Source organism: Pelophylax lessonae, assembly GCF_965119305.1.
Source record: "Pelophylax lessonae genome assembly, chromosome: 3".
NCBI lineage: Eukaryota > Metazoa > Chordata > Amphibia > Anura > Ranidae > Pelophylax > Pelophylax lessonae.
This window is the reverse complement of record NC_138770.1, coordinates 199,121,607-199,144,174: the sequence shown is the minus strand read 5'-3', so window position 1 is coordinate 199,144,174 and position 22,568 is coordinate 199,121,607. Positions and strand designations below refer to the sequence as shown.

The following is a 22,568-nucleotide window of genomic DNA, read 5'->3' as shown; positions in this document are numbered from 1 at the left end:
GTTTTGGCTAGTACAGTACTGTATGGTGTGGGGTTAGAGCCACAATGAGGTTTGTACTGCTGTCTGTATCCTTATGAATTTTTTGGGCTGGAGTTACACTTAAAAAAGTACATGTTCCGACTTACAAACAAATTTGACTTAAGAACAAACCTACAGTCCCTATTGTGTTCGTAACCCGGGGACCGCCTGTACCAACATGCCCAATTTATTTTCTGTTGTCCCCTAGGATCATGGATGTCTTTTTTTTTTCAGCTCTGCGGTCAAAAAGACCAACCTATCTTTTTCCAGCATTTTTTCTTATTTTCTAATTATTTGCCAGTGTCCAATCCTCCTAAAGGAGGCAGTATAATGTGATAGATGTGTGGGAAAGATTACCAGTGCATACACATTGAAAATATAAGCTCCATTCACTGAACTCAAGACCTCATTGCTGCAAGGCTATTTTGCAAACCACAATCATCCAACCTAGTCTTAAAACACAGAAAACTATAAGGGCCCATTCACATCTATATGTTTTATAGCATGTCAAGGTATATACAAAGGCTACATCAAGCAACTGTGTTTAGGTGTTAAAGGACCATCTCAAAACACACTTTTTTGTTTATAAAGAACACCTCTTAAATTAAAACAAGTATCACGTCTCAGTATGTATAAGACAACATCAACCTTTCTTACCTATTTGCATATGTATCATGTGTTGCTTCACCACACAAATCTTTCATTAGAAGGACAAAGAATACTGCCATAAAACCCAACATCAATGCTAACGTTCCACTGGCTCAGTTATCACACTAATGCCTCGTGCACACGCACCGATTGTTGGGCGTGAATGTTTGGCCACCGTCCAATCGGCCGATTGTCGGCTTGTTAGTATGATGCTTCCGACAACCGACTGCGACTTTTCGGCCGAACAAAATCTGGTGTGCATGCTATAAAATTTTTGTTGGCCGTCACCAGAACGGCCGATTGCTCTTCAGTCAGTACAGATTTCGGCAGACAAAAATGTGATGAGGAAGACTGGGCATGCTCAGAGAAGAAAAAACAGATGAAAAGTAAACCAGCACATGACATCACTTCTGCAGTTGGTTGTTGTTGGTCGACAAAATTAGTGTGCAGTCTAGAGCACATTTCAACCAACACAACAACACTGGACAAAAGACGTGTGTGTACGAGGCATTAGACACCCACCACAAAGTTGCTTGAATGAGTATGAAACTGGAGGGAAAAAAATCTGTGTTGCCCATATTATCCTCTAGGTTTGAGGCTTTAGAGTGTAACCTGTGCTAGAAATGACAGATCGGCTACAGTACCTGAAACATTTCTGTCTTTAATTATAAATCAGCCCCAGTGCGGTTTTGATTTTCAAATGAAAGTTGATAATAGCGTTCTCACATTTTCATTATATCATAAATACACTCTCTCTACAGGTAATGAATTATAATGTAAGGCCCCTTTCACACTTGTGCGACTTGTCCCGTGATTTTGGGCCGCAAAATCGCATGACAAGTCGTTTTCCATTATTTTCAATGAGCCCCATTCATATCTGTGCGTTTTGAAGTCGCACCGACTTCAAAGTAGTTCCTGCACTACTTTGGGCTGATTTTAATGCGTTTTGAGGTATATAGCCATAGGCAGTGCTTTCAAAATTGCGTCAAAATCGCATCGCAAAATCGCGGTAAAATCGCGTCACATAAGTGTGAAAGGGGCCTTAAGCTCACTAACAATATAAATTTATTGCCAGATTAGTGCTTACCTAATTCGCAATGTTTACCAATATATCCTTCTGGGCATTCACACAGGAAATGGGAAATGCGATCCTTGCACACTGCACCATTTTGGCATGGCTGTGATTCACACTCGTCAATTTCTAAATCATAAAAAAGAGATACAAGCTTTAGTACAGTACCATGTATGCTTTGTTCAGTCTCTCTAGGCCCTCAACATGGATAATCTCCTACCCTCACAGTGTGGTGCCTCACTCCACATTCCATCCTCACTGCAAATACGAGTGTTGTTTGGATTGCTCATTATGTAGCCATCATTACAATGATATTCAGCTCTACCACCTGGCCATGTTGATGTCACCACCACCTGGGCATATTTCACATGTTCTGGAGGTCCACAGTCCAACTCTGCTATATAGAAGTCATAATGCAATAGTGTCAGAACTATCTCAAACATTATGGGTGTTTATCAAACATGTTCTTGAGTGTCCAGAATGACATGCAAATAAATGACAGACAGTGTAATGTTAAAGTGGTTAAAGGTTTTTTTACCTTAACGCATTCTCTGCATTACAGTTGAAAACCTTTTACATGCAGCTACACCCCTGCCCACCAAAAATACACACCTGAGCCCAGTTACGGTCCATCGCTGTACCCCCTAAGGGTTTCTTGAGCAAGGAGCAGTTTCTGCCATTCAGATAACTTCCCACTGGCGTCAGTGATATTTTAGGCTATCTGTAAGAGGGGGATTCTTCCCAATGGCCTCAAATGTAAGGATCATTCTTCCCACTGGCCATCACACTAATGTACTGTGAGCTGTAGATAAAGTAACTATTAGCAGGGGTTCCCTGTGACTGGAAAGCTAATAAGAGGGTCCCTCCATGTTAAAACAAATTGAGAAAGGCTGGTCTACGGTATGGGCAAAAACAGCAACTGTTAAATAATACATTTTTATTGGTTATGATATTCAATACATAATCAACTCTGAGAACAGATCTGGATGGATATTTCTTAAAATCACCACCAAAATGAACGTATTATTCCTGCTCAGTAAGTCAAAACCAGCATTTCTCAACCAGGGTGCTGTTTGGGTTTCTCTAGGTTGCTGTGAAAATGGAAGACAGTTTGCCTGGATAATGACATGCTTTGTCATGGTGCAGTCAGGCCATCTGCCAGCACCTTACCAACCAATGAAACTTTAGGGCCAGGGTGCACAACATCATTCATTGCTATGGCTTGCTCACACCATGGCAATGCATGATGCATATCCAGGGCAAACAGCATGCAGTGCCATCCCCAGCAATCAGGAGAGGACAAAAGTGCACCTCCTTCCAGACCTGCTCTGCCTATCAGAACAATGAATGGGGGGAGGGGGGATTCTGATGGGATGGGAAGGTAATGGGGGAGAGCTTCTGATGTGATGGAAGGGGGACTCTTATGTAATGAGGGACTCTACCTGGTAAAACTTTGTAAACATGTGGAAAGAGAACCAGGTAGCAACCTTACAAAATTGAACAAAAGAAGCTTGAGACTAAATTATTCAGGAAGCACTAACACTTTTGGTGGAATGTGGTTGAGCAAGAAAGGAGGAACCTTGCCTTGAAGGTAAAGAGCTTGATGGATGAGTTGATGATTCCACTGTGAAATAGTGTATCTAGAAGCAGTCTACCTGCCAACTGCGAATACCCTCAGGTAAAACAGAGTTAGACTGCCAAAACAAACACAAACTATATCCAAAGGATGAGGAACCTTCTGCTGAAGGTGCTTAGGATTAGGACAAAAAAAACGGTAAGAGGTTGTCCAGGTGGAAAGAAGAAACCACCTTAGGAAAAAAAGAGGACTGAGGCCTCAACACGATCTTATCTCAGTGAAGGATTAGGAATGGGTTCCTTGCAGGAAATCCTTTGAGTTAAAGTATTGGCAAGCCAAAAATAGCAAATTTGTAACAAAGAAATATCTTGGATGGGTTCAAAGGTAGGCTTCTGTAAAACAGACAGACAACACCAAATAAGGTCCCACAGAGTCAAAAGGGATAGAAACCATGTCAAACCTGTCACAAAGCCTTCACCAAATAATTAGATGCAATAGGTCTCTGTAACAGAATGGCCCAGGACACAATCTGACCTTTGACAGTACTTAAAGCCTGAAATGTTTCCATATCAGACTGGAGAAAAGCTACAACGCGTCAAGAAGCCAGCCTTTGTCTTGACACAATGCTTAGAATATTTTGGCCTAGTCCTGGACAAGCGCATTCAAGGGTTTTACCTTCACAAGAGAAGTGTCTGTCCCTATGCTCTGTATGCCCTATGTTGAGCAGCAATGCCACAAATGGCAGTGATGGTCCTCCACTGAAAACTGCAGAAACCGTTGGTGAGGCTGGAAAATCGTGGTGTTCAGACCGGCATTCTTAATGTCTGCTGACGCCAGAAAGTCCCCCTGCTCAAGTGGAGCAGTCACCAACCAGGTGGATACCATCCTAATTATTTGCACCTGCAGGAATTTGTTGGTACCCTTGAGATCTATAATAAGATGTCTCTGGCTTGGGAACCATAAAGAAGTGAAAAAAGAAGCCTTGAAAACCCCTCGCCTTCTGGAATGGGAATGATGACACCCTGAGACAGCAACACTTGGAGTGCTGCAAAGAACACCACCTTTCTCTGTGGTTCTAAAGAGACATTTAGACATGGAGGGGGAAAGCTTGGAGCTCCAGCTTGTACCTCTAGATACCACAATGCAGACTAAATTGTCTGCAATTTCCTAAGTCCAGAAGGCTGCTAAGACAACTATGCACCCCCCCACCCATGAGAGTGGGGGTAACCCATCACTGGGAAGAGGACTTCTCCCTGTCCTTTGAAGGTTTTGGGTTCCAGTTCCATTTACGGAACTGTGAGGCAGGCTTCTCCATTAGGCTTGGGTCTATGGTTGATGAAAGTAATGCTTCCTGGAATCCGAAAAAGGCACCAGTTTCATTAACTTCTTCTTTAGAGGCAATAGTATATTTTTTTGTAAAATTTTAACCAATCAACTTCAAAGGGTAGTCTCTCAAGCAGCTTCTTATAGAGAAGTTCAGCTAAGCAGCATTTGAGTTATAGAAGTCTCCACTGGATGGACTTTACACCCAGTCTCAAAGTTTCCAGAATATTCCAAGGCATCAACCAAGAAACTCAAAGCCCTCGGAAAATCCACCAGGCAATCACCAATGGCAGGATCCTCAGTATCAGATTACTCAAACATTGAGCAATTAGTAGTCTCCCACCAAAGCCACTGCCTCCTGCAGAGCTGCTCATACGAAAGAAAAAGATGCCTTAACAGGGCCTTATACTTCTTATCTATAGCTTACTTAAAGACCAGAACCTCATCCACTGAGACCTTCAGTCTTATTCAGGTAGGTAATGGCCAGATCTATGGCCAGAGAACCCCACTTTTTGGAGAACCCAAGCTTCAAGGGGTACTGCTAGGTGAACCATTTTGGTGGGGAAAACACCTCCAAAAGGGCCTTATTGGGATACATTACTTCCTGGAAATGAGGATGCACAGGAAACCCTGTGACCTTCAGAAAGGTGTATTCTGGATGCAGAAGTTTTAATGTTGTTCAGACTGCATTTGCCAAAAGCCCAACTATGGTCTTCTGTGCCTGCGACAAACCAGGACCCTGAGCCTCCTTAGAGGACTCCAAAAAGGACTACCCATCTTCACCAGCATCCTCTTTCTCCTCGTACAAAGGTTGTCCCTCTGACACCTCATCCTCCTAAATCAGTGGAAAAGGGGTAATTAGTTTGCGTCCCAGCATTCCAACCAGAGAAAACCCCTGAAAGTTGTTTTATGCAGCCCAGAAATGGCTGCCAAAAATTTCTCTTTAGCCGCAAGTGAATTGGAGGAAAGTGCCAATGAAACAGTGGAAAAAAAAAAAAAAAAACAGGTAAAGACAAGGATTCAGAAATAATCTAACCCTTCGAGGAGCCATTGCGTGGCAAAATGTGCAGGGGGTCCCCTCTATACAGCAGAGAGTTTAAGGAGCCCACCTTACCATTCTTCCCCCACCTCTCTGCCTGCAATCTCCAATGGCTCTCTGAGAGTCAAAGGCCCCAGAAATGGGGGTGGCCATCCAGCTGAGAGGAATGTTTGCCCAAAGCCAAGACACAAGGTGTCAAGCAATCCCAAAGGAAATGTGTCCCAATAATTGCCAAAGGACCACTGGAACTGCTGCTGGACCAGTGGTGCCGCTGGTCCGGAGACAAATGTGCCTAAATAAATAAACAGTAGGGCCTCAAGGAGCACTGGCACATGTGGTCTGGCCACCACATTGATCCAAATTGGTGCTGGTGCATGTGCAGACAAACCGTCATAAAGGCTCGCATGCATGCTCTGCCAATGCTCCTCCCCTTTTGAACACCTGTATAAGCAGTCTCTTGCCTGCAACATTAGTACAAGAACCCAGGCATAAATAAAAAGGAGAAACACTTCCAAGGGGGAGCTTCCACACTTACACAGGGGGACTCACCAGTCAAGGCTGCAGGGCTCAAACAAAGTCTGTACCCATCATCATCCGCATGCCTCAGAGGGCCTTCAGAAACATGACTTGCCCACACAGGATCATTGCCCTGGGTCTGTAGAGTACCCCACCAGCAACTCAACCAATACTATACAGAAGATTTCAGTGCAAGGCCTGGGTAATGTCCCTCTGTGCCTCAGGGCCATAGGCCATGGTCCAGGTAAAGCTTTTCCTCCACTTCCTAGGGGAGTATTGGAATAGGCACAGCAATAGGCAATCACCCACAGGAAAAATCTTTAAGAAACTTCAAAGAAACACAAATTATCTGAGGACACTAGTACAAAAGTGAGGGTAAGCTGCACTGGAAGTGTCCTGTGACAATTAAAAAAATGGGATGAAAGTAAAATCCATTTCTCTGATGTTCATTGATGGACACAGATCCTGATTCTTCTTAACCATTAGGATATACTTCCCTCTACAGGAGTAGGACACTGGGCAGGAAAAAGCTGGACTACGCCTATGGGCAGTCCCAGGGGGTATACACCCACTCTCAGCTATAGGCACTGAATTTTGTTACAAGCAGTGTCAGAAGAAAGCCAACTCCACAGAGGGGTGGATGCTGTCCATCAATAAACCTCAGAGAAATGGATTTTACGGTAAGTCAAAAATCCCATTTTCTCTTTCGTTCATTGACGGACACAGCTCCTGATTCTTCTTAACCGTTGTGACATCCCAAAGCAGTGTTAAATTTGAGGGGTGGAAAAACATTCGAAAAAAATTGCCAAGGCTAACCATAGCCTACTAGGTAAAATAGAGCTCAACCATAAACAACTGAAGCTCACCTGAAAAACAATACACCCTCAAAGAGGACCAGGTCCTCTAAACAGCAGCCAGCAAAACCTTGCGGCCAAAAGAAGCATCCGCAGATGCCAACACAACCACTTTACAAAAACTTTGTAAAAGTGTGCACTGACAACCAGGTGGCTGCCTTGCAAACATGCATCACTGACACTTGAAGACAGAAAGCCCAGGAGACACTAAGCGCTTTAGTAGAGTGTGCCTAAACAGGGAAAGGAGGAACCTGACCCCTGATGCAATGGGCCTGAACCACCGTTTGATCCATCTGGAATTGGTCGCAGAAGAAGCGGGCAACCTTTTGTGAGGTCCGTCTGTGAGAACAAATAGAGAGTCTGGCTTCCTAAAAGACTCCGTAGCTGCCAGGTACACCCTAATTGCCCAGACCACATCCAAGACATGCAAGGCAATTTCCTTCAGATGTTTAGGGAAGGGAACACAATGTCTTCATTCAAATGACAGTCAGAGAACACCATAGGAAGGAATGACGGACAGAGGCAAAACACCACCTTATCCTTGTGAATCACCATAAGGTGAACGACAGGATAATGCCATCCGTTTTGACACCCTACACACAGAGGCGATAGCCACCAAAGAAGGCCACCTTCTCGTGCAGCATAAGCAAGAAACCTCCTGAATATTTTCAAAGAGAAGCTTCAGTAGAGCTGAAAGCACCACATTAAGATTCCAGGGTGGCAACGGAGCGCGCACTGAAGGAACCAATTGTCTGATACCCTGAAGAAAAGGTATGCACCAGGGAGTGTGTGGCCAAAGGTCGTTGGAAAAAGACCGCCAAAACCCGATACCTGGCCCTTGATGGTACTCAAGGCCAATTTCTGTTCACCCCCCCCCCCCCCCGTTGAAGGAAGGTTAAGATCCGATCCACCAAGAAGGAGTGAGAATGAACCCCAAGAGACTCACACCACGCAATGTACGTCTTCCACGTACGATGGTAGATCTTCCTAGAGGCAGATTTCCTAGCTTTTAGTAGCATAGGAATCACTGATTAAAACAAACCTCCATCCTTCAGCACCTGGCGTTCAAAAGCCAAGCTGTTATAGCCAGCAACTGTAAAGCAGGATGGAAGATTGGTCCTTGGAACAGCAGATCCTCACTCAAAGGAAGTCCCCAAGGAGCATCGGCGATCAGCCATACCAGATCGGCAAACTAAGATCGGTGAGGCCAGTCTGGAGTCACTAGAATGACCGATATCTCTTCTGCCTGAATCCTGCACAGGAGTTGTGGCAGAAGTTTGAGAGGGCTGGAACAAATCAGCCAGCCAACCTTAGAATGCCAGCTACTTATCGAGCCGCCAGGACACTTCTTGTGCCCCCTTGGTGATTGACATAGACCATGGTGGTGGCATTGTATGAATGAATTCGAACCGGAGACCCCTGAAGATAATTGTCCAATGAGCCAGACAAAGTCTGATCGCTCAGAGTTCCAGTACACTAATCGGCAGTCTGGGCTCTGCCAGAGGCCAGACCCCCTGAGCAAGTCTGTGCTGAGGACGCCTCCCCACCCAGGCAGGCTGGCATCCATGGAGACAACCGTTCAGTACAGGGGGAGAAGGATTTTTCCTGTCGAAGTGACGGAGAGCGAAGCCACCTCTAGAGACCGTGGATCCTGGTCCCATTTCACCAGAATCTCTTTAGCAGAGATCTTGTGTGAAATTGTGCAAACAGACCGCCTCGAGGGTGGACACCATCAGGCCCAGCAAGCGAATGCAAGCCCGGAGGGATGACCATCTGCATTCCTTCCTGGGGCCTGTAAAGAGGTTTGGGTAAAAACGCCTGAAAATGTTCCAAAGTCGGAACCGGAACAATCACCCCTTAAAGTAACAAGTCTTGCACTGCCCCAAAGAGACCCCAGAAGCGATCTGGGTACAAAAGCAGGTTGGATGGGAAAAAAACCTTGCCGGAGGACAAGGCCGAACTCAAACTCGTAGCCTGACCAAATAACTTTGTGAACCCACTTGTCCTGTACCAGGGAGGTCCATGGATCCGGAAACCAGTGAAGACATTCACCCACCCCAGATACGGGTTAGGGCGCCCCTTCATTCAGAGGCAGTCTTGTCCGCAGGTCTGGAAGAGCCCACTCGTGGCTTGCCAGACCAGGTCCTCTTAGAACCTCTGGTGGAGGCCCTAACTTCTGATCCCTTGTCTTGAGATCCTGAGAGACGAAGCGGCTGCTTAGGAGCCTAGGCGAATGGCCCACGCCTTTGACGGGGGTCCTTGCCCTTGGTAGCCTGCGGAAAAAGCGTACTCTTCCTCCCTGTGAGATGCTTAACAATGCCATCCAAGGAAGTTCCAAACAGGCGATCCCCTACAAGAGGGAGTTCAGATAAGGCCTTCTTAGAAGTCTAGTTCGCAGACCAGCATTACAGCCAGACAATACACCGAAGGACCACTGCTGATACAGACAGCCTTGAAATAAAAGGAGCCACATACAAAGAGGCATCACAGACAAACTGTGGCCCCTGAACCAACTGGTCTGCCAGCTCCGCAAAGACAGGGAAAAGCTATTCTCCCTCCAGGTCCCGGCATAAAAGCTTAGTCCACTCGGTCAGAGTTTGCGACGCCAGGGGAAAAAGTAATTACCAGCTTAATGCAGAACCAGCCACAGCGAACATATGGCAGACCAGAGCATCCGCCCTCTTATTAGCTGGACCTGTAAAGGTAGGGGACTCCTCAACCGGGATGAAGGTAACTCAATTTGACCTGGAACCCGGCGAGTTCCCTACAGGTGGGACCATCCACCTTTAACGCAGTAAATCCTGATAAGGATACCACAAGCAAAAAACACCTAGCTACCACTGCGTTTTGGACAACCCCACTGTTTTGTGACAAGTTGTCAAGGTAAGCAGAAAGTGGAACACCCTCCCCGCTTTGGAGGGCCTGTGGGTGCCAAAAGGAACCGGTGCCTACGACGCGGCATCAGCACAAACAATGCATCTACCAGCGCCTATTTAAGTGCGGCTAGAGGAGCAGAGGAATCATCCTTACTATTTGAGCACTCAGGGTGCATGGACGCAGACCCAGTAGGGTTGCTATATACTGAGAGGGGGGAGAGAGATTGGCGCAAACGGACTGAGCGGGTTGCTGCAATAGTCTATGATGTGGGCAGATGGGGAAGGTCCAGTGGGATTGCTTGAACACTTTGCTGGCTGCCGGCTTGTAGAGGGTGAAGCAACCCTGTATTAAACCTAAAGAGAGAGAGAGAGCGCCAAGCGCCGATCTAAGTGTAGCAATATAGGCAATTTATTGGACACACAAGAAAAATCTTACTCACAAAGGGTGCATAAAAGCAGGCATCTTAAAAGCAGTGGGGGGTCTCTGAAGTCACATCCAGGGTGGGCTGTCCGGTCAGGCAGTAGCGCTGATGCTGTAGAGGGCAAGCGGTGATCTCCTGTTGCGAGGCAGGGGACGTGCTGATCCTCAGCGGTGGTGATGCAGCGTGGGCCCGCCGGTCGGATTGCCGTGACGTCACTTCCGAGACACCAGGGAGGTAGAACGGCGACGCGTTGCGGAGCTCCGCTCCTTCTTCAGGCCGTTTTAAGATGCCTGCTTTTATGCACCCTTTGTGAGTAAGATTTTTCTTGTGTGTCCAATAAATTGCCTATATTGCTACACTTAGATCGGCGCTTGGCCCTCTCTCTCTCTCCTTGCTATATACTGAGCTCACCCCAAAAACATAACAATGAGGGGAGGCCGCCGACTGCGATCCCACAAGGGGACGCTGGCCAAGGGTCCACAAATGGACCACCTATTGGACCCCGCAAAAAACAAGGGGTCGCTCTCCATAGAGGACATAATAGGACATAGCCCCATTAAAAGGGGGCCACCCGCTGTGACCCGGACACGCAGGCAGGGTACCCTCGCTAAAACAAGGAATACTGTCATTAAAAATGAAGCGCCCCCACAGCACCACCAGGTCCAAGGGAGGTGCCAACTGACCATATGGCCCAACAGGCCATGGCCTAAATTTTTGAGGGGACCCAGCCGCAATTGCACGGATCCTCAGCCTGGCAGAAGCCCAAAGGAAGAGTGGGGGTTTCAGCTACACGCACTGGGGCCGCCCGCCCAATGGCGGCGCCCGATTTGGCCGCATGGCCTAGTAGGTCGCAGACCTAACAGGAACAAAATAATAAAAAGAGGAAAAAAATTCCATTCAAAATGAAAAAATTGCCGAGGCCAGAAATCCCAGCAAGGAACTAGGTCCTTGCTCCTGACTAGGCAGAAAAAAAACTAAGTGCCTATAGCTGAGAGTGGGTGTATACCCCCTGGCACTGCCCATAGGAGTAGTCAAGCTTTTTCCTGCCTAGTGTCCTACTCCTGTAAGGGCAGTATAACCCAATGGTTAAGAAGAATCAGGAGCTGTGTCCGTCAATGAGCGAAAGAGAAATAACTACTGTATTTAAAGTTAAAAAAAAAAAAAAATTCACAAGTATGTGATATGTCTGTATATAAATTAAATGTTTTGATGAAAATATAATCATATTATAATATAACAAAAGCAGTCAGAAAAGCACATGCTATTCTTGAAATTGCCATTAGTTACACTAGAAGACCTTGTAGATTTAGGCTATTTTGAAGGCTAGCTCATTTTCCACTCTGGTCCAATGGTTATGACTGTAATTTTTGTTGTTGTAAGTGCTATTAATTGGCTGCTCAGGCACAGACAACAAATCAATATGAGTGCAAGACACAGTCATATTGTTGCTGAGGCTAGGCAACATAAGTTATAACAGTGACAACAAAGTCAGCCCAGAACTGCTATTTGGTAAGTGCAAGTAGAGGTGATTTCTGCATAAATTATTAGAGAAGAAAGAGAGAGTTAAATAGGCTAGCACTCAAAATTAATGTAGGCCTGATTTGATAAAGCTCATTAAAACAGAAATAACAGGGGTTGGTACAGAAAGCATTCTACCCATTCTTTTGCTCCAGTGATTCAACCTTCCCTGCTCTCCTGCTCACGCAGACTTCACCAGCAGCTACATTATTGTCACTATTGTCTTACATATGTTTACTGACCTGGGAACTAAAAACAATTAGACATAACTCTGTATAAATGTTAGGGGTCTGTGTTAGTGAGCCCTTGTGAACTGTGAAGTTGCTCAGGCAAGGAGCAACTGCACTGAGCACGTGTATATAAAGGGAAGCAAACAGGGAGGTGACCCAGGATGTAACAGAAGGGAAAATTATATAAACACACAGTGGAGCAGGCGACGCCCATAGGTGAACTGAGAAGCCAAACACCACATGTGAAATGGAGTCACAGATCTAGCAGAACTCTGCAGCAAGGAGGTAAGAATTTCACAAACAATCTGCAGGCTAGACCGTGACAATGAAGTAATGTGAAAACTGAAAATATATACACAGTAACTAGAACCCTAAAAGTACCATCAATTTTAATACAAATGTGCCTCACATTATTTTGTGGAGAAAGTACTTTGACACTACACTTCATGTGACCATAGAAAAGTAGTATGAAATCTCAAAAACTACATCCTGGGGTGGCAATCATAGAAAGAACCTATGTTGAATTCCCATTTACCCTTCTCGCAGTGTCTTCCAGAAAAGTGGGGTGGGCAATCACACTTGTATTTGCCAAGATAATGGAAACATGTGCCGCCATTGTGACAAGGACCTGATGAACAGGGGCCTCTCATGCCTAAATTGGAAAGAGAAAGCAGATCTGTTAACTAAATTATATAAAAAGGAAAACAGTATGAATAAATCAAGCACATGTGCCTCCACTTGCTTTTCTGTCTGAAACACCCTTTGCTCACCTGTTTCACAGTGTTTCCCAGTAAATGGATAAGGACAAACACAGTAATACTCCTCACTGACTTCCTTACATGTTCCTCCATTCCGGCAAGGAAACAGACTGCACAGAGCCGGCTTTACTGAGAGAGAACGGAGACAGAAATACAGGAGAGAAAATATGACACAATGCATTTGATCCTAAAATACTTTGAACTGGGGGTGGAATAAAAAAAAAAGTCCACTAGACCAGAGGTGCTTAACTCATGGCTACAGAGCCCTCTCATGTGGAAACGCATGCCTGGGATTGGCAACTCGTTAATTGCGATCTGGGCTTGCTGACCCGCCATCCCAGAGCAACATAGTGTAGTAAGCCAATGCCGGCAGCAAAGGGAGCAGGTGACTGCAGAAGGAGCAGGAGTTGCGTAAGCAGATGTTTCCTCTCTAGTGCCAGCTCCTGTCCCAGGCGGAGTAATACAAAGTGCACTCCACCTCTAAACCATTATAGCATCCTGGAGAGCAATGCAGCGTTGCAGCTGCAAGAGGAAAAGAAGGTCAGTGTAATAACCAACACATACACTGGGCATAATAGCTTTTGCAATGGACATATTAGTACCTATAAAAGGGTTAACAACTATTAAACTGCTTTCACACTGATCGGCAGGTGCAGCACAGCGCACCTGCGGCTTTCCTGCAGGTTAGCTACACTGAGCTTTAGACTTCTATTATATCCTGCAGGTTTGGTGCTCTTTCTGAAAGCACACCACAACTGCTGAATGCAGGAGTTTTGATGCGCTTTCAGAAAGTGCACCACACTCGCAAGATGTAATAGAAGACTATGGCAAAGCACAGCTAACCCACAGGAAAGCCGCAGGTGCACTGTGCTGCACCCACAATGAGGGCAAACCACAGCGCTTCAGAGTGAAAGCAGCCTTATAGGGGGCTCAGAACAGTAAGGGCTCATTTACATTTGCAGTTTGAGGGCATTAAAACCCCATAGCTGAGACGTGTTTTTACCACCCCTGTAAATAGTGTCTCCGCTTGAATGACTGATATAAGGAATGACTGGCATAAAAAGTCCCATTTATTGTGGCCTGTGACTAGTTACCAAATCACTTAAGTGGTCCTCGCTCTTTAAAAGGCTGAACACCCCTGCTCTAGACCATTTACATACAAAATATATAAACCTGTCATTTTCATTATATATATCCTACAGCTTCCTTCTCTTTAGCCTATAAACCACATAACATATATTTTTTTAAATGAATCAAAATTTGTGTTTAATAACATGTAAACTGGTTCTTCCCCTGAAGACCTCGGTCTGACGAAACATGCAAGGCGTGGATTATTTGTGACGTCATCACGTACTGATGCCGGTCCGCACTGTTTGCTAGTCCAATCAAGTGTTTTTTATGCCCAAGTCGGCTACAATAGTATTTCGTGTAAGAAATACTCTAATTTTTACAAAAAAAAAAAGTAAATTATCCTTTAGTGACATCAGTTGCTGAGGGCGTTTCTATGCCGTGGTGAATTTGTCCTTGATCATGATGTATTGAGTGTATTATGACCATTTATAATGTGACAGTTCATCAGATCTGGTAAGCACAGGTGCTTTTAACTGTGTCACAGGCAGTGTTGGTGGTAACGAGTTACAATGTAACGCGTTACGTTAACTACGTTACTTTTTTTGGTAACCTAGTAACTTAACGCGTTACATTCGTAACATTTGTAACTGCATTACTTTACTCGGCTTGAGTAACGCGCTTTCCTGCGTTACCCAAGCCGTTGACATCTCGCGCGGGCCGAGGAGGAGGCGGGAGGACGGACTTGAGGAGACGCGGGGGATCGTGTGGCCGAGGAGGAGGCGGGAGGACGGACTCGAGGAGATGCGGGGGATCGTAAGGCCGAGGAGGAGGCGGGAGGACTGAGGAGAAGACGCCCCCACTGCAGGTAAGTGCACTGGTCTCTCTGGCGTGGTCACTGTGGCATTGAAAGGGGGCACACTGTGGTCAATCTGGGGGCACGCTGCGGTCACTCTGGGGGCACACTGTGGTCAATCTGGGGGGAACACTGTGGTCACTCTGGGGGCACACTGTGGTCAATCTGGGGGCACACTGTGGTCACTCTGGGGGCACGCTGTGGTCAATCTGGGGGCACGCTGTGGTCAATCTGGGGGCAAGCTGTGGTCAATCTGGGGGCACGCTGTGGTCAATCTGGGGGCACGCTGTGGTCACTCTGGAATTGAAAGGGGGCATGCTGTGGTCACTCTGGCATTGAAAGTGGGCACGCTGTGGTCACTCTGGCATTGAAAGGGGGCACGCTGTGGTCATATATATATAAATAAAACAATAAATATTGTATTGTTTTTTTGTGCACTACAAATAAATATGCGCATTGGAATTTGTTCATATTTTTTTTCAAAAGTAAAGTAATAAGTAGTGAAGTTACTTTTCAAATGCAGTAACTAGTAAAGTAATCTCATTACAATTTACGGAAGTAACTAGTAACTAGTTACATTTTTTGAGTAACTACCCCAACACTGGTCACAGGGTGGTGGAATCTCATCATTGGGTTATATTGCACTAGCTGATGAATGGTGATTTCTAGTATTTACACTTTGTGGATTGGATTCTTTCCTGGATGAAAGATTTCTAAAGAAGGACTGTGTTATTTTTCTTTCTTTCTGGATGCACTCTTTATGGACACTTTAATATTTTGTTTATTCACATTTTATACATGTTGTTTATGAAATTGTTAATTAATTACAGTATGCACAAAATCTGAATTATCAAAATATCAAATTTTACATTTTAAAATGTATAATATATTAAATAAATCCTGATCAATATGAGGGAACAGCTTGTGCTGGTTGCTCTGAGGTAAAGTAACATTTCATAAATTCATAGTGTCCCCAACATGTATAAATATGCATTTAAAGAGACCATATCCTTAAATGTTTTAAGCCAGAAAGTCCTGGGTTTTTCTTACGGAATAAAAATCAATCAGCAGTCAGCTGTTATGTCTACTTTATAGATTTGCTTGACTTTTATATTGGAAGTGTGTGGCCTATAACATTTCCAGTCCAGAAAAACTGGCAAGTAGCTCACCTTTCTCACATGTTCCCCCATAAAAGCCTCGTGGACACACACAGGAATATGTATCTTCATGTGATTCACATCTTCCACCATTCAAGCAAGGGTCAGAGTCACAGGGAGAAGGCATTGCTGAAGTGGACAAAGGCAGGCAGTGACCAAAATGAATAAAATACTTTACCAACAAATACCTAATTACATTGAAAGTATATTCTAAAAGAGATCAAAAGAAGGTAGTAAACAGAAAAACAGCTGTGATCAGCTTCATAGAATAATTCGTCTTGGTACCTGTGCAAACAATGGGGTGGTTTTAGTGCCAAGGTCTCAGTGCTAAGTATAGTATTGCTGTATTTTGGTGTTAATTTAGGAACTAATAACAACTGTAATTTATTGCACAGAAGATTTTAAGCTAAAGAGACTAATTTAGCATCATAAAATGCATACAATATATGTATATATATATATATATATATATATATATATATATATAAAAAATCACCATTTTTATTTATGGATTGTCTTCATATTTGATAGTCATTTCTTTTGCATGTGTGCGCTATTCTTTTTTAATATGCATGTCGCTTGGTTCATAGCTGCACCCGCTTTAGAAATACATTTTCAGGGTTTGCTCCCCCAACCTTTTGCTTGTTTATTATGTATTCAGTCTGACCAGACTTCTGAGGTTGAGCAGACCCACCCCCCACACACACACACACCTGTACTCTATCAGTGTCCACTATCAAGTAGATATAGGAGGAGTCCCTTGTAGTGCATTAGCACATCTCTCCCAGCAAGGAGTGTTGTCTCCAAGGGTTAGAGAGGCTGGATTCATCCTTTTTTATGGATAGTGTAGGACCCACTGACAATGGGGTACTTTGACGTAGTGGTGGGCTTGAGCACGATATGGCCATATGGTGGGACCAAATCCCCATTTTTATTTATGGATTGTCTTCATATTTGATAGTCATTTCTTTTGCATGTGTGCGCTATTCTTTTTTAATATGCATGTCGCTTGGTTCATAGCTGCACCAGCTTTAGAAATACATGTTCAGGGTTTGCTCCCCCAACGTTTTGCTTGTTTATTTTATATATATATATATATATATATATATATATAGACTAAGGCCTGTTTCACACGGGCATATATAGACTAAGGCCTGTTTCACACGGGCTTCAGTTTGTATAACAGTAGTGTGAACAGCAAGCTTTGACAAAGCATTTACAGAGCTTTCAGCAAATTTTGTTGAAGCTTTTAAAGTACCATTTAACTCCAGTCTGTAAATGTTGAACATAGATCCAAATGGGAGTGGTGATTGTCATATTAAGTAGGCTGCTAGCAGGCTTCTGCAAGCTTCAACAAGCTTCAAGAACTGCTGAAACCTGCTAGCAGCTTGCTTTAAGTGGCAATCAGTACTTCCATTAGGATCTGTGTTCAACATTTACAGACTGGAGTTGAATGGTACTTTAAAAGCTTTAACAAAACTTGCCGAAAGCTCTGCAAATGCTTTGTCAAAGCTTATGCCCCATACACACGTGCAGATTATCTGCAGACTTTTGTCTGCAGACTTACCTTTTCTATGTAGTGCAAGGGCCTGCCGGATTGCATACAAATTGAAAGTGTTTAGGTTTGACCTCATATTATATGGTTTTGGTAAGTCTGCAGACAAAAGTCTGCAGATAATCTTCACGTGTGTATGGGGCATTACTGTTCACACTGCTCTTAGACCAGCTGAAGCCTGTGTGAAACAGGCCTTACAAAGTACAATTTCAACCAAACTGGTTGATGTTTTAAATTTCAAATCACATAACTTTTTATGTTGGAACTTGCAGACTGTCAGTTAACCACTTAAGGACCAGGCCTATTTCTGACACGTTGTTTACACGTTAAAATCAGTATTTTTTACTAGAAAATTACTTACAACCCCCAAACATCATATATACAGTGCCTTGCGAAAGTATTCGGCCCCCTTGAACTTTTCGACCTTTTGCCACATTTCAGGCTTTAAACATAAAGATATAAAACTGTAATTTTTTGTGAAGAATCAACAACAAGTGGGACACAATCATGAAGTGGAACGAAATTTATGGGATATTTCAAACTTTTTTAACAAATGGAAAACTGAAAAATTGGGCGTGCAAAATTATTCAGCCCCCTTAAGTTAATACTTTGTAGCACCACCTTTTCCTGCGATTACAGCTGTAAGTCGCTTGCGGTATGTCTCTATCAGTTTTGCACATCGAGAGACTGAAATTTTTGCCCATTCCTCCTTGCAAAACAGCTCGAGCTCAGTGAGGTTGGATGGAGAGCGTTTGTGAACAGCAGTTTTCAGTTCTTTCCACAGATTCTCGATTGGATTCAGGTCTGGACTTTGACTTGGCCATTCTAACACCTGGATATGTTTATTTGTGAACCATTCCATTGTAGATTTTGCTTTATGTTTTGGATCATTGTCTTGTTGGAAGACAAATCTCTGTCCCAGTCTCAGGTCTTTTGCAGACTCCATCAGGTTTCCTTCCAGAATGGTCCTGTATTTGGCTCAATCCATCTTCCCATCAATTTTAACCATCTTCCCTGTCCCTGCTGAAGAAAAGCAGGACCAAACCATGATGCTGCCACCACCATGTTTGACAGTGGGGATGGTGTGTTCAGGGTGATGAGCTGTGTTGCTTTTACGCCAAACATAACTTTTTGCATTGTTGCCAAAAAGTTCGATTTTGGTTTCATCTGACCAGAGCACCTTCTTCCACATGTTTGGTGTGTCTCCCAGGTGGCTTGTGGCAAACTTTAAACGACACTTTTTATGGATATCTTTAAGAAATGGCTTTCTTCTTGCAACTCTTCCATAAAGGCAAGATTTGTGCAGTATACGACTGATTGTTGTCCTATGGACAGAGTCTCCCACCTCAGCTGTAGATCTCTGCAGTTCATCCAGAGTGATCATGGGCCTTATGACTGCATCTCTGGTCAGTCTTCTCCTTGTATGAGCTGAAAGTTTAGAGGGACGGCCAGGTCTTCGTAGATTTGCAGTGGTCTGATACTTCTTACATTTCAATATTATCGCTTGCACAGTGCTCCTTGGGATGTTTAAAGCTTGGGAAATCTTTTTGTATCCAAATTCTGCTTTAAACTTCTCCCCAACAGTATCTCGGACCTGCCTGGTGTGTTCCTTGTTCTTCATGATGCTCTCTGCGCTTTAAACGGACCTCTGAGACTATCACAGTGCGGGTGCATTGATATGGAGACTTGATTACACACAGGTGGATTCTATTTATCATCATTATTCATTTAGGTCAACATTGGATCATTCAGAGATCCTCACTGAACTTCTGGAGAGAGTTTGCTGCACTGAAAGTAAAGGGGCTGAATAATTTTGCACGCCCAATTTTTCTGTTTTTTATTTGTTAACAAAGTTTGAAATATCCAATAAATTTAGTTCCACTTCATGATTGTGTCCCATTTGTTGTTGATTCTTCACAAAAAATTACAGTTTTATATCTTTATGTTTGAAGCCTGAAATGTGGCAAAAGGTCGCAAAGTTCAAGGGGGCTGAATACTTTCGCAAGGCACTGTATATATATATATATATATATATATATTTTTTTTTTAGCAAAGACTCTGGAGAATAAAATGGAGGTTGTTGCAATATTTTATGTCACACGGTATTTGCGCATCGGTCTTTTAAAATCAAATTTTTGGGGAAAAATACACTTCACTGAATTAAAAAAAACAAAACAGTAAAGTTAGCGCAATTTTTTTGTATATTGTGAAAGATGATGTCACATCGAGTAAATAAATACCTAACATGTTTCAGTTTAAAATTGCGCACACACGTGGAATGCCGACAAACTACGGTACCTAAAAATCGCTACAGGCGACGCTTTAAAAAATGTTAACGGTTACCAATTTAGAGATACAGAGAAGGGCTTTTGCTAGAATTATTGCTCCCGCTCTGCTGATCGCGGCAATACCACACATGTGGGATTTGAACGCCATTTACATTTTCTGGCGCGACTTACGTATGTGTTTTCTTTGGTGAGCGAGCACACAGGGACTGGGGCGCTTTAAAAAACGTTTTTTTCCTATTTATTTTATTACGTTTTTAAAATTTTTCACTGTTTCTTTAAAAAAAAAACTGTTCACTTTTATTGCTGTCACAGGGATGTAAACATCCCTTGTGACAGTAATAGGCAGTGACAGGTACTCTTTATGGAGAGATCTGGGGTCTAAAAGACCCCAAATCCCTTATTTGCACCTAAAAGTAATAAAAACCTCAAAATCTGGATTTTTGAATACTGTTACTTTTTTAAATCGGCACCATTGGCAGCCGAGTAAATTCAAAGTGACGTTCTGACGTTGCTTCCCGGGTTACTTCATCAGAGACCTGATCGAAGCCGAATCCGGCTTTGTTCGGGACACTGATCACCCAGCGGATGTGCCGGCTGGTCGCTCGGGTCTCCCGGTGGGGCGGCGGAAGGTGGCAGGAGGTGGGGGGAACGTTCCCTCTTGCTCCCTGTGATAACGGCCACATCAGTTGTTTTCACCAGAAAGCCAACCGCCGGCTCTAAAAAACGGTACAGAGTGATGCCTCTAGCTGCAGGCAATCTCCCCAGTACAACCACTTCTTCACATCGGTTTGCGGGAAGTGGCTAATTAAATCACAGCATCTTGGCACAGAGCAGTATAAAATTATATATGTAAATTTCTAACTGTATGCATATTGGTATACCTGATGAAGGCTTTCTGTGGCCCAAAATCTTGTACACAATTAAGACACCTGTAACTGCAGAAATCCCTTTAAGGTGGAATCTCACTCCTCAAAAGCTCAAAGTGTGTTTTAATGAACGTACTCCTGCATATTACAGTTTGGAATTTCAGGACATATATTCAAAGTTTTTTGCCTGGCTACATTATTATTGTGTCAAGCATAAAGCTTCATAGGGATTCTACAGGACATTTTTCTTTCTTTCCCCCATGTTAGGTTTGAGTGTTTTAATAAAATATTTTTTATATGTTTGTATAGGATCATTTACGCCTTCTGTGAAATTAAAAACAGTTAACAACAAGCAATAAGCATATTCACGGCAGAAGTAATAATATAAACCTAAAAACACATATTATTTATGGGATCTACTGTAGGAGTGGAAAAGTATAGAGTTTTGTTATTACAATGAATAATGGCTAGAAACGTACTTCAATTAAAATGTACAGTAAATGACAAACTTTCTCTACATGCGTTAATAATACAGCTTGCTGCCCCCCCAATACACACTTACTGTGGTTACCGATGATATAATCTGTGTGACACACGCACCGGTAACTGCCTCCATACTCCATGCATGATCCACCATCAGGACACTGAGAGCCCATGCTGCACGGAAGTGATGTCACCTCTGAAATAAAACATATAAAAAAGAGTGTCAGACAGCTTTTATATTTCTGTAGCCTCAAGGTGACGACATGCATTAGATTATCCCTATATAGTCATGTAGAAGTAAGTAAACCCCATAGAAACTGTTGACTTTTTCAACATATATGGGCAGGCAAAGATTAAATCTTCATTCAAACGGTGTCAACAGCTATGCTTCAACAACAATAAAAGAAAATTCTGTCTTTTTAAGCAATTGCTGAAAATAAATATCAGTATAGGTAGTTGTGTAATGTGGAAAATGAGAACATTGGACTTACATGTACAGTAAATTTCATATCTTTGGAGTACAGTACAGGACACAGGCTAAGTATTCAGTGGGTTTTAGGCTAGTGCCCAGTGTTATTTTGATGTCAAATTTAGATTTAGTTTTAGTCATAGTTTTTTGACTGAAATGCCATTTTAGTTTTAGTCATATTTTAGTCATCTGTGTTAAAAATAATTTTATTTTAGTTTAGTTTTTGTCACTGAAAACATGCAGGAAAAAAGAGAATGATTTGAGGCGCCGCAACTAAAAGTGCTAAGTGCTAAATTAATAAATGCATAAATATCGAATTATATAGTTGAATAAAATAAGGTGAATATATAATATATAAATACAACATTAAACAAAAAAATTCATCCAGTGCAAAAAAAAATCCACCACAATAGTGACAAAGTGCTCTGACAAGTCCTCTTGCTTATAAAGTGCTTGTGTTATCATTCACCTATTGGTATGAGGGTAACTCACCAGAAAACAGAGGGCCTCCAGGACCCAGCTTGCTCTATTGTTAATCAGATAGCCTCCTTGGGTAAAGGATGTACTTATGATGGATGGACCCCTGGGCTCACAAAAGATTGTGATGAGCTTGTCCACCATTTATATGGTTAAGCCATTTTCCAAAAAAAGTGAGAACATATAATTGCGCAATATTGTTTGGTATTTATTTGTAAAATCATAAACTATAGTAAACCACTGACATTTAAAAGTGCCAATATTGGCACACATGAACAGTCAAAGGGAATGTATCTGAACGCCGCTCGATTTCGGTGTGCGTTCCAAGGTGTGTTCCAGCAAAGAGCAGATATGACGAACCCGGAAGTAGTAGCCTCTGGACCGGGTTCGTGATATCCACTCTTTGCTGGACACCTTGGAACGCACACCGGAATAGAGCGGCGTTCAGATTCATTACCTTTGACTGTTCATGTGTGCCGATATTGGCACTTTTAATTAA

General features: G+C 43.3%; 1 protein-coding gene across 8 annotated transcripts in view; it reads right to left on the bottom strand.

Moving 5' to 3' along the window:
- Positions 1–22,568, bottom strand: part of SNED1 (sushi, nidogen and EGF like domains 1) — a 444,915-nt gene that overhangs the window by 105,902 nt on the left and 316,445 nt on the right. For 6 of the 8 annotated variants that reach the window (XR_014225094.1, XM_082252243.1, XM_082252240.1 and 3 more), the window contains 6 exons: positions 21,203–21,319; positions 15,944–16,060; positions 12,863–12,979; positions 12,628–12,744; positions 1,959–2,135; positions 1,754–1,867 (listed from right to left, as the gene is read on the bottom strand). Coding sequence is in view for 7 of the 8 variants with exons in the window: in XM_082252243.1 (XP_082108369.1) it covers positions 1,754–1,867; positions 1,959–2,135; positions 12,628–12,744; positions 12,863–12,979; positions 15,944–16,060; positions 21,203–21,319 (759 nt within the window). In the remaining variant the exon portion in view is untranslated. The remainder of the gene's footprint in view (positions 1–1,753; positions 1,868–1,958; positions 2,136–12,627; positions 12,745–12,862; positions 12,980–15,943; positions 16,061–21,202; positions 21,320–22,568) is intronic. The other 2 variants (XM_082252241.1, XM_082252246.1) reach the window with 1 other exon arrangement.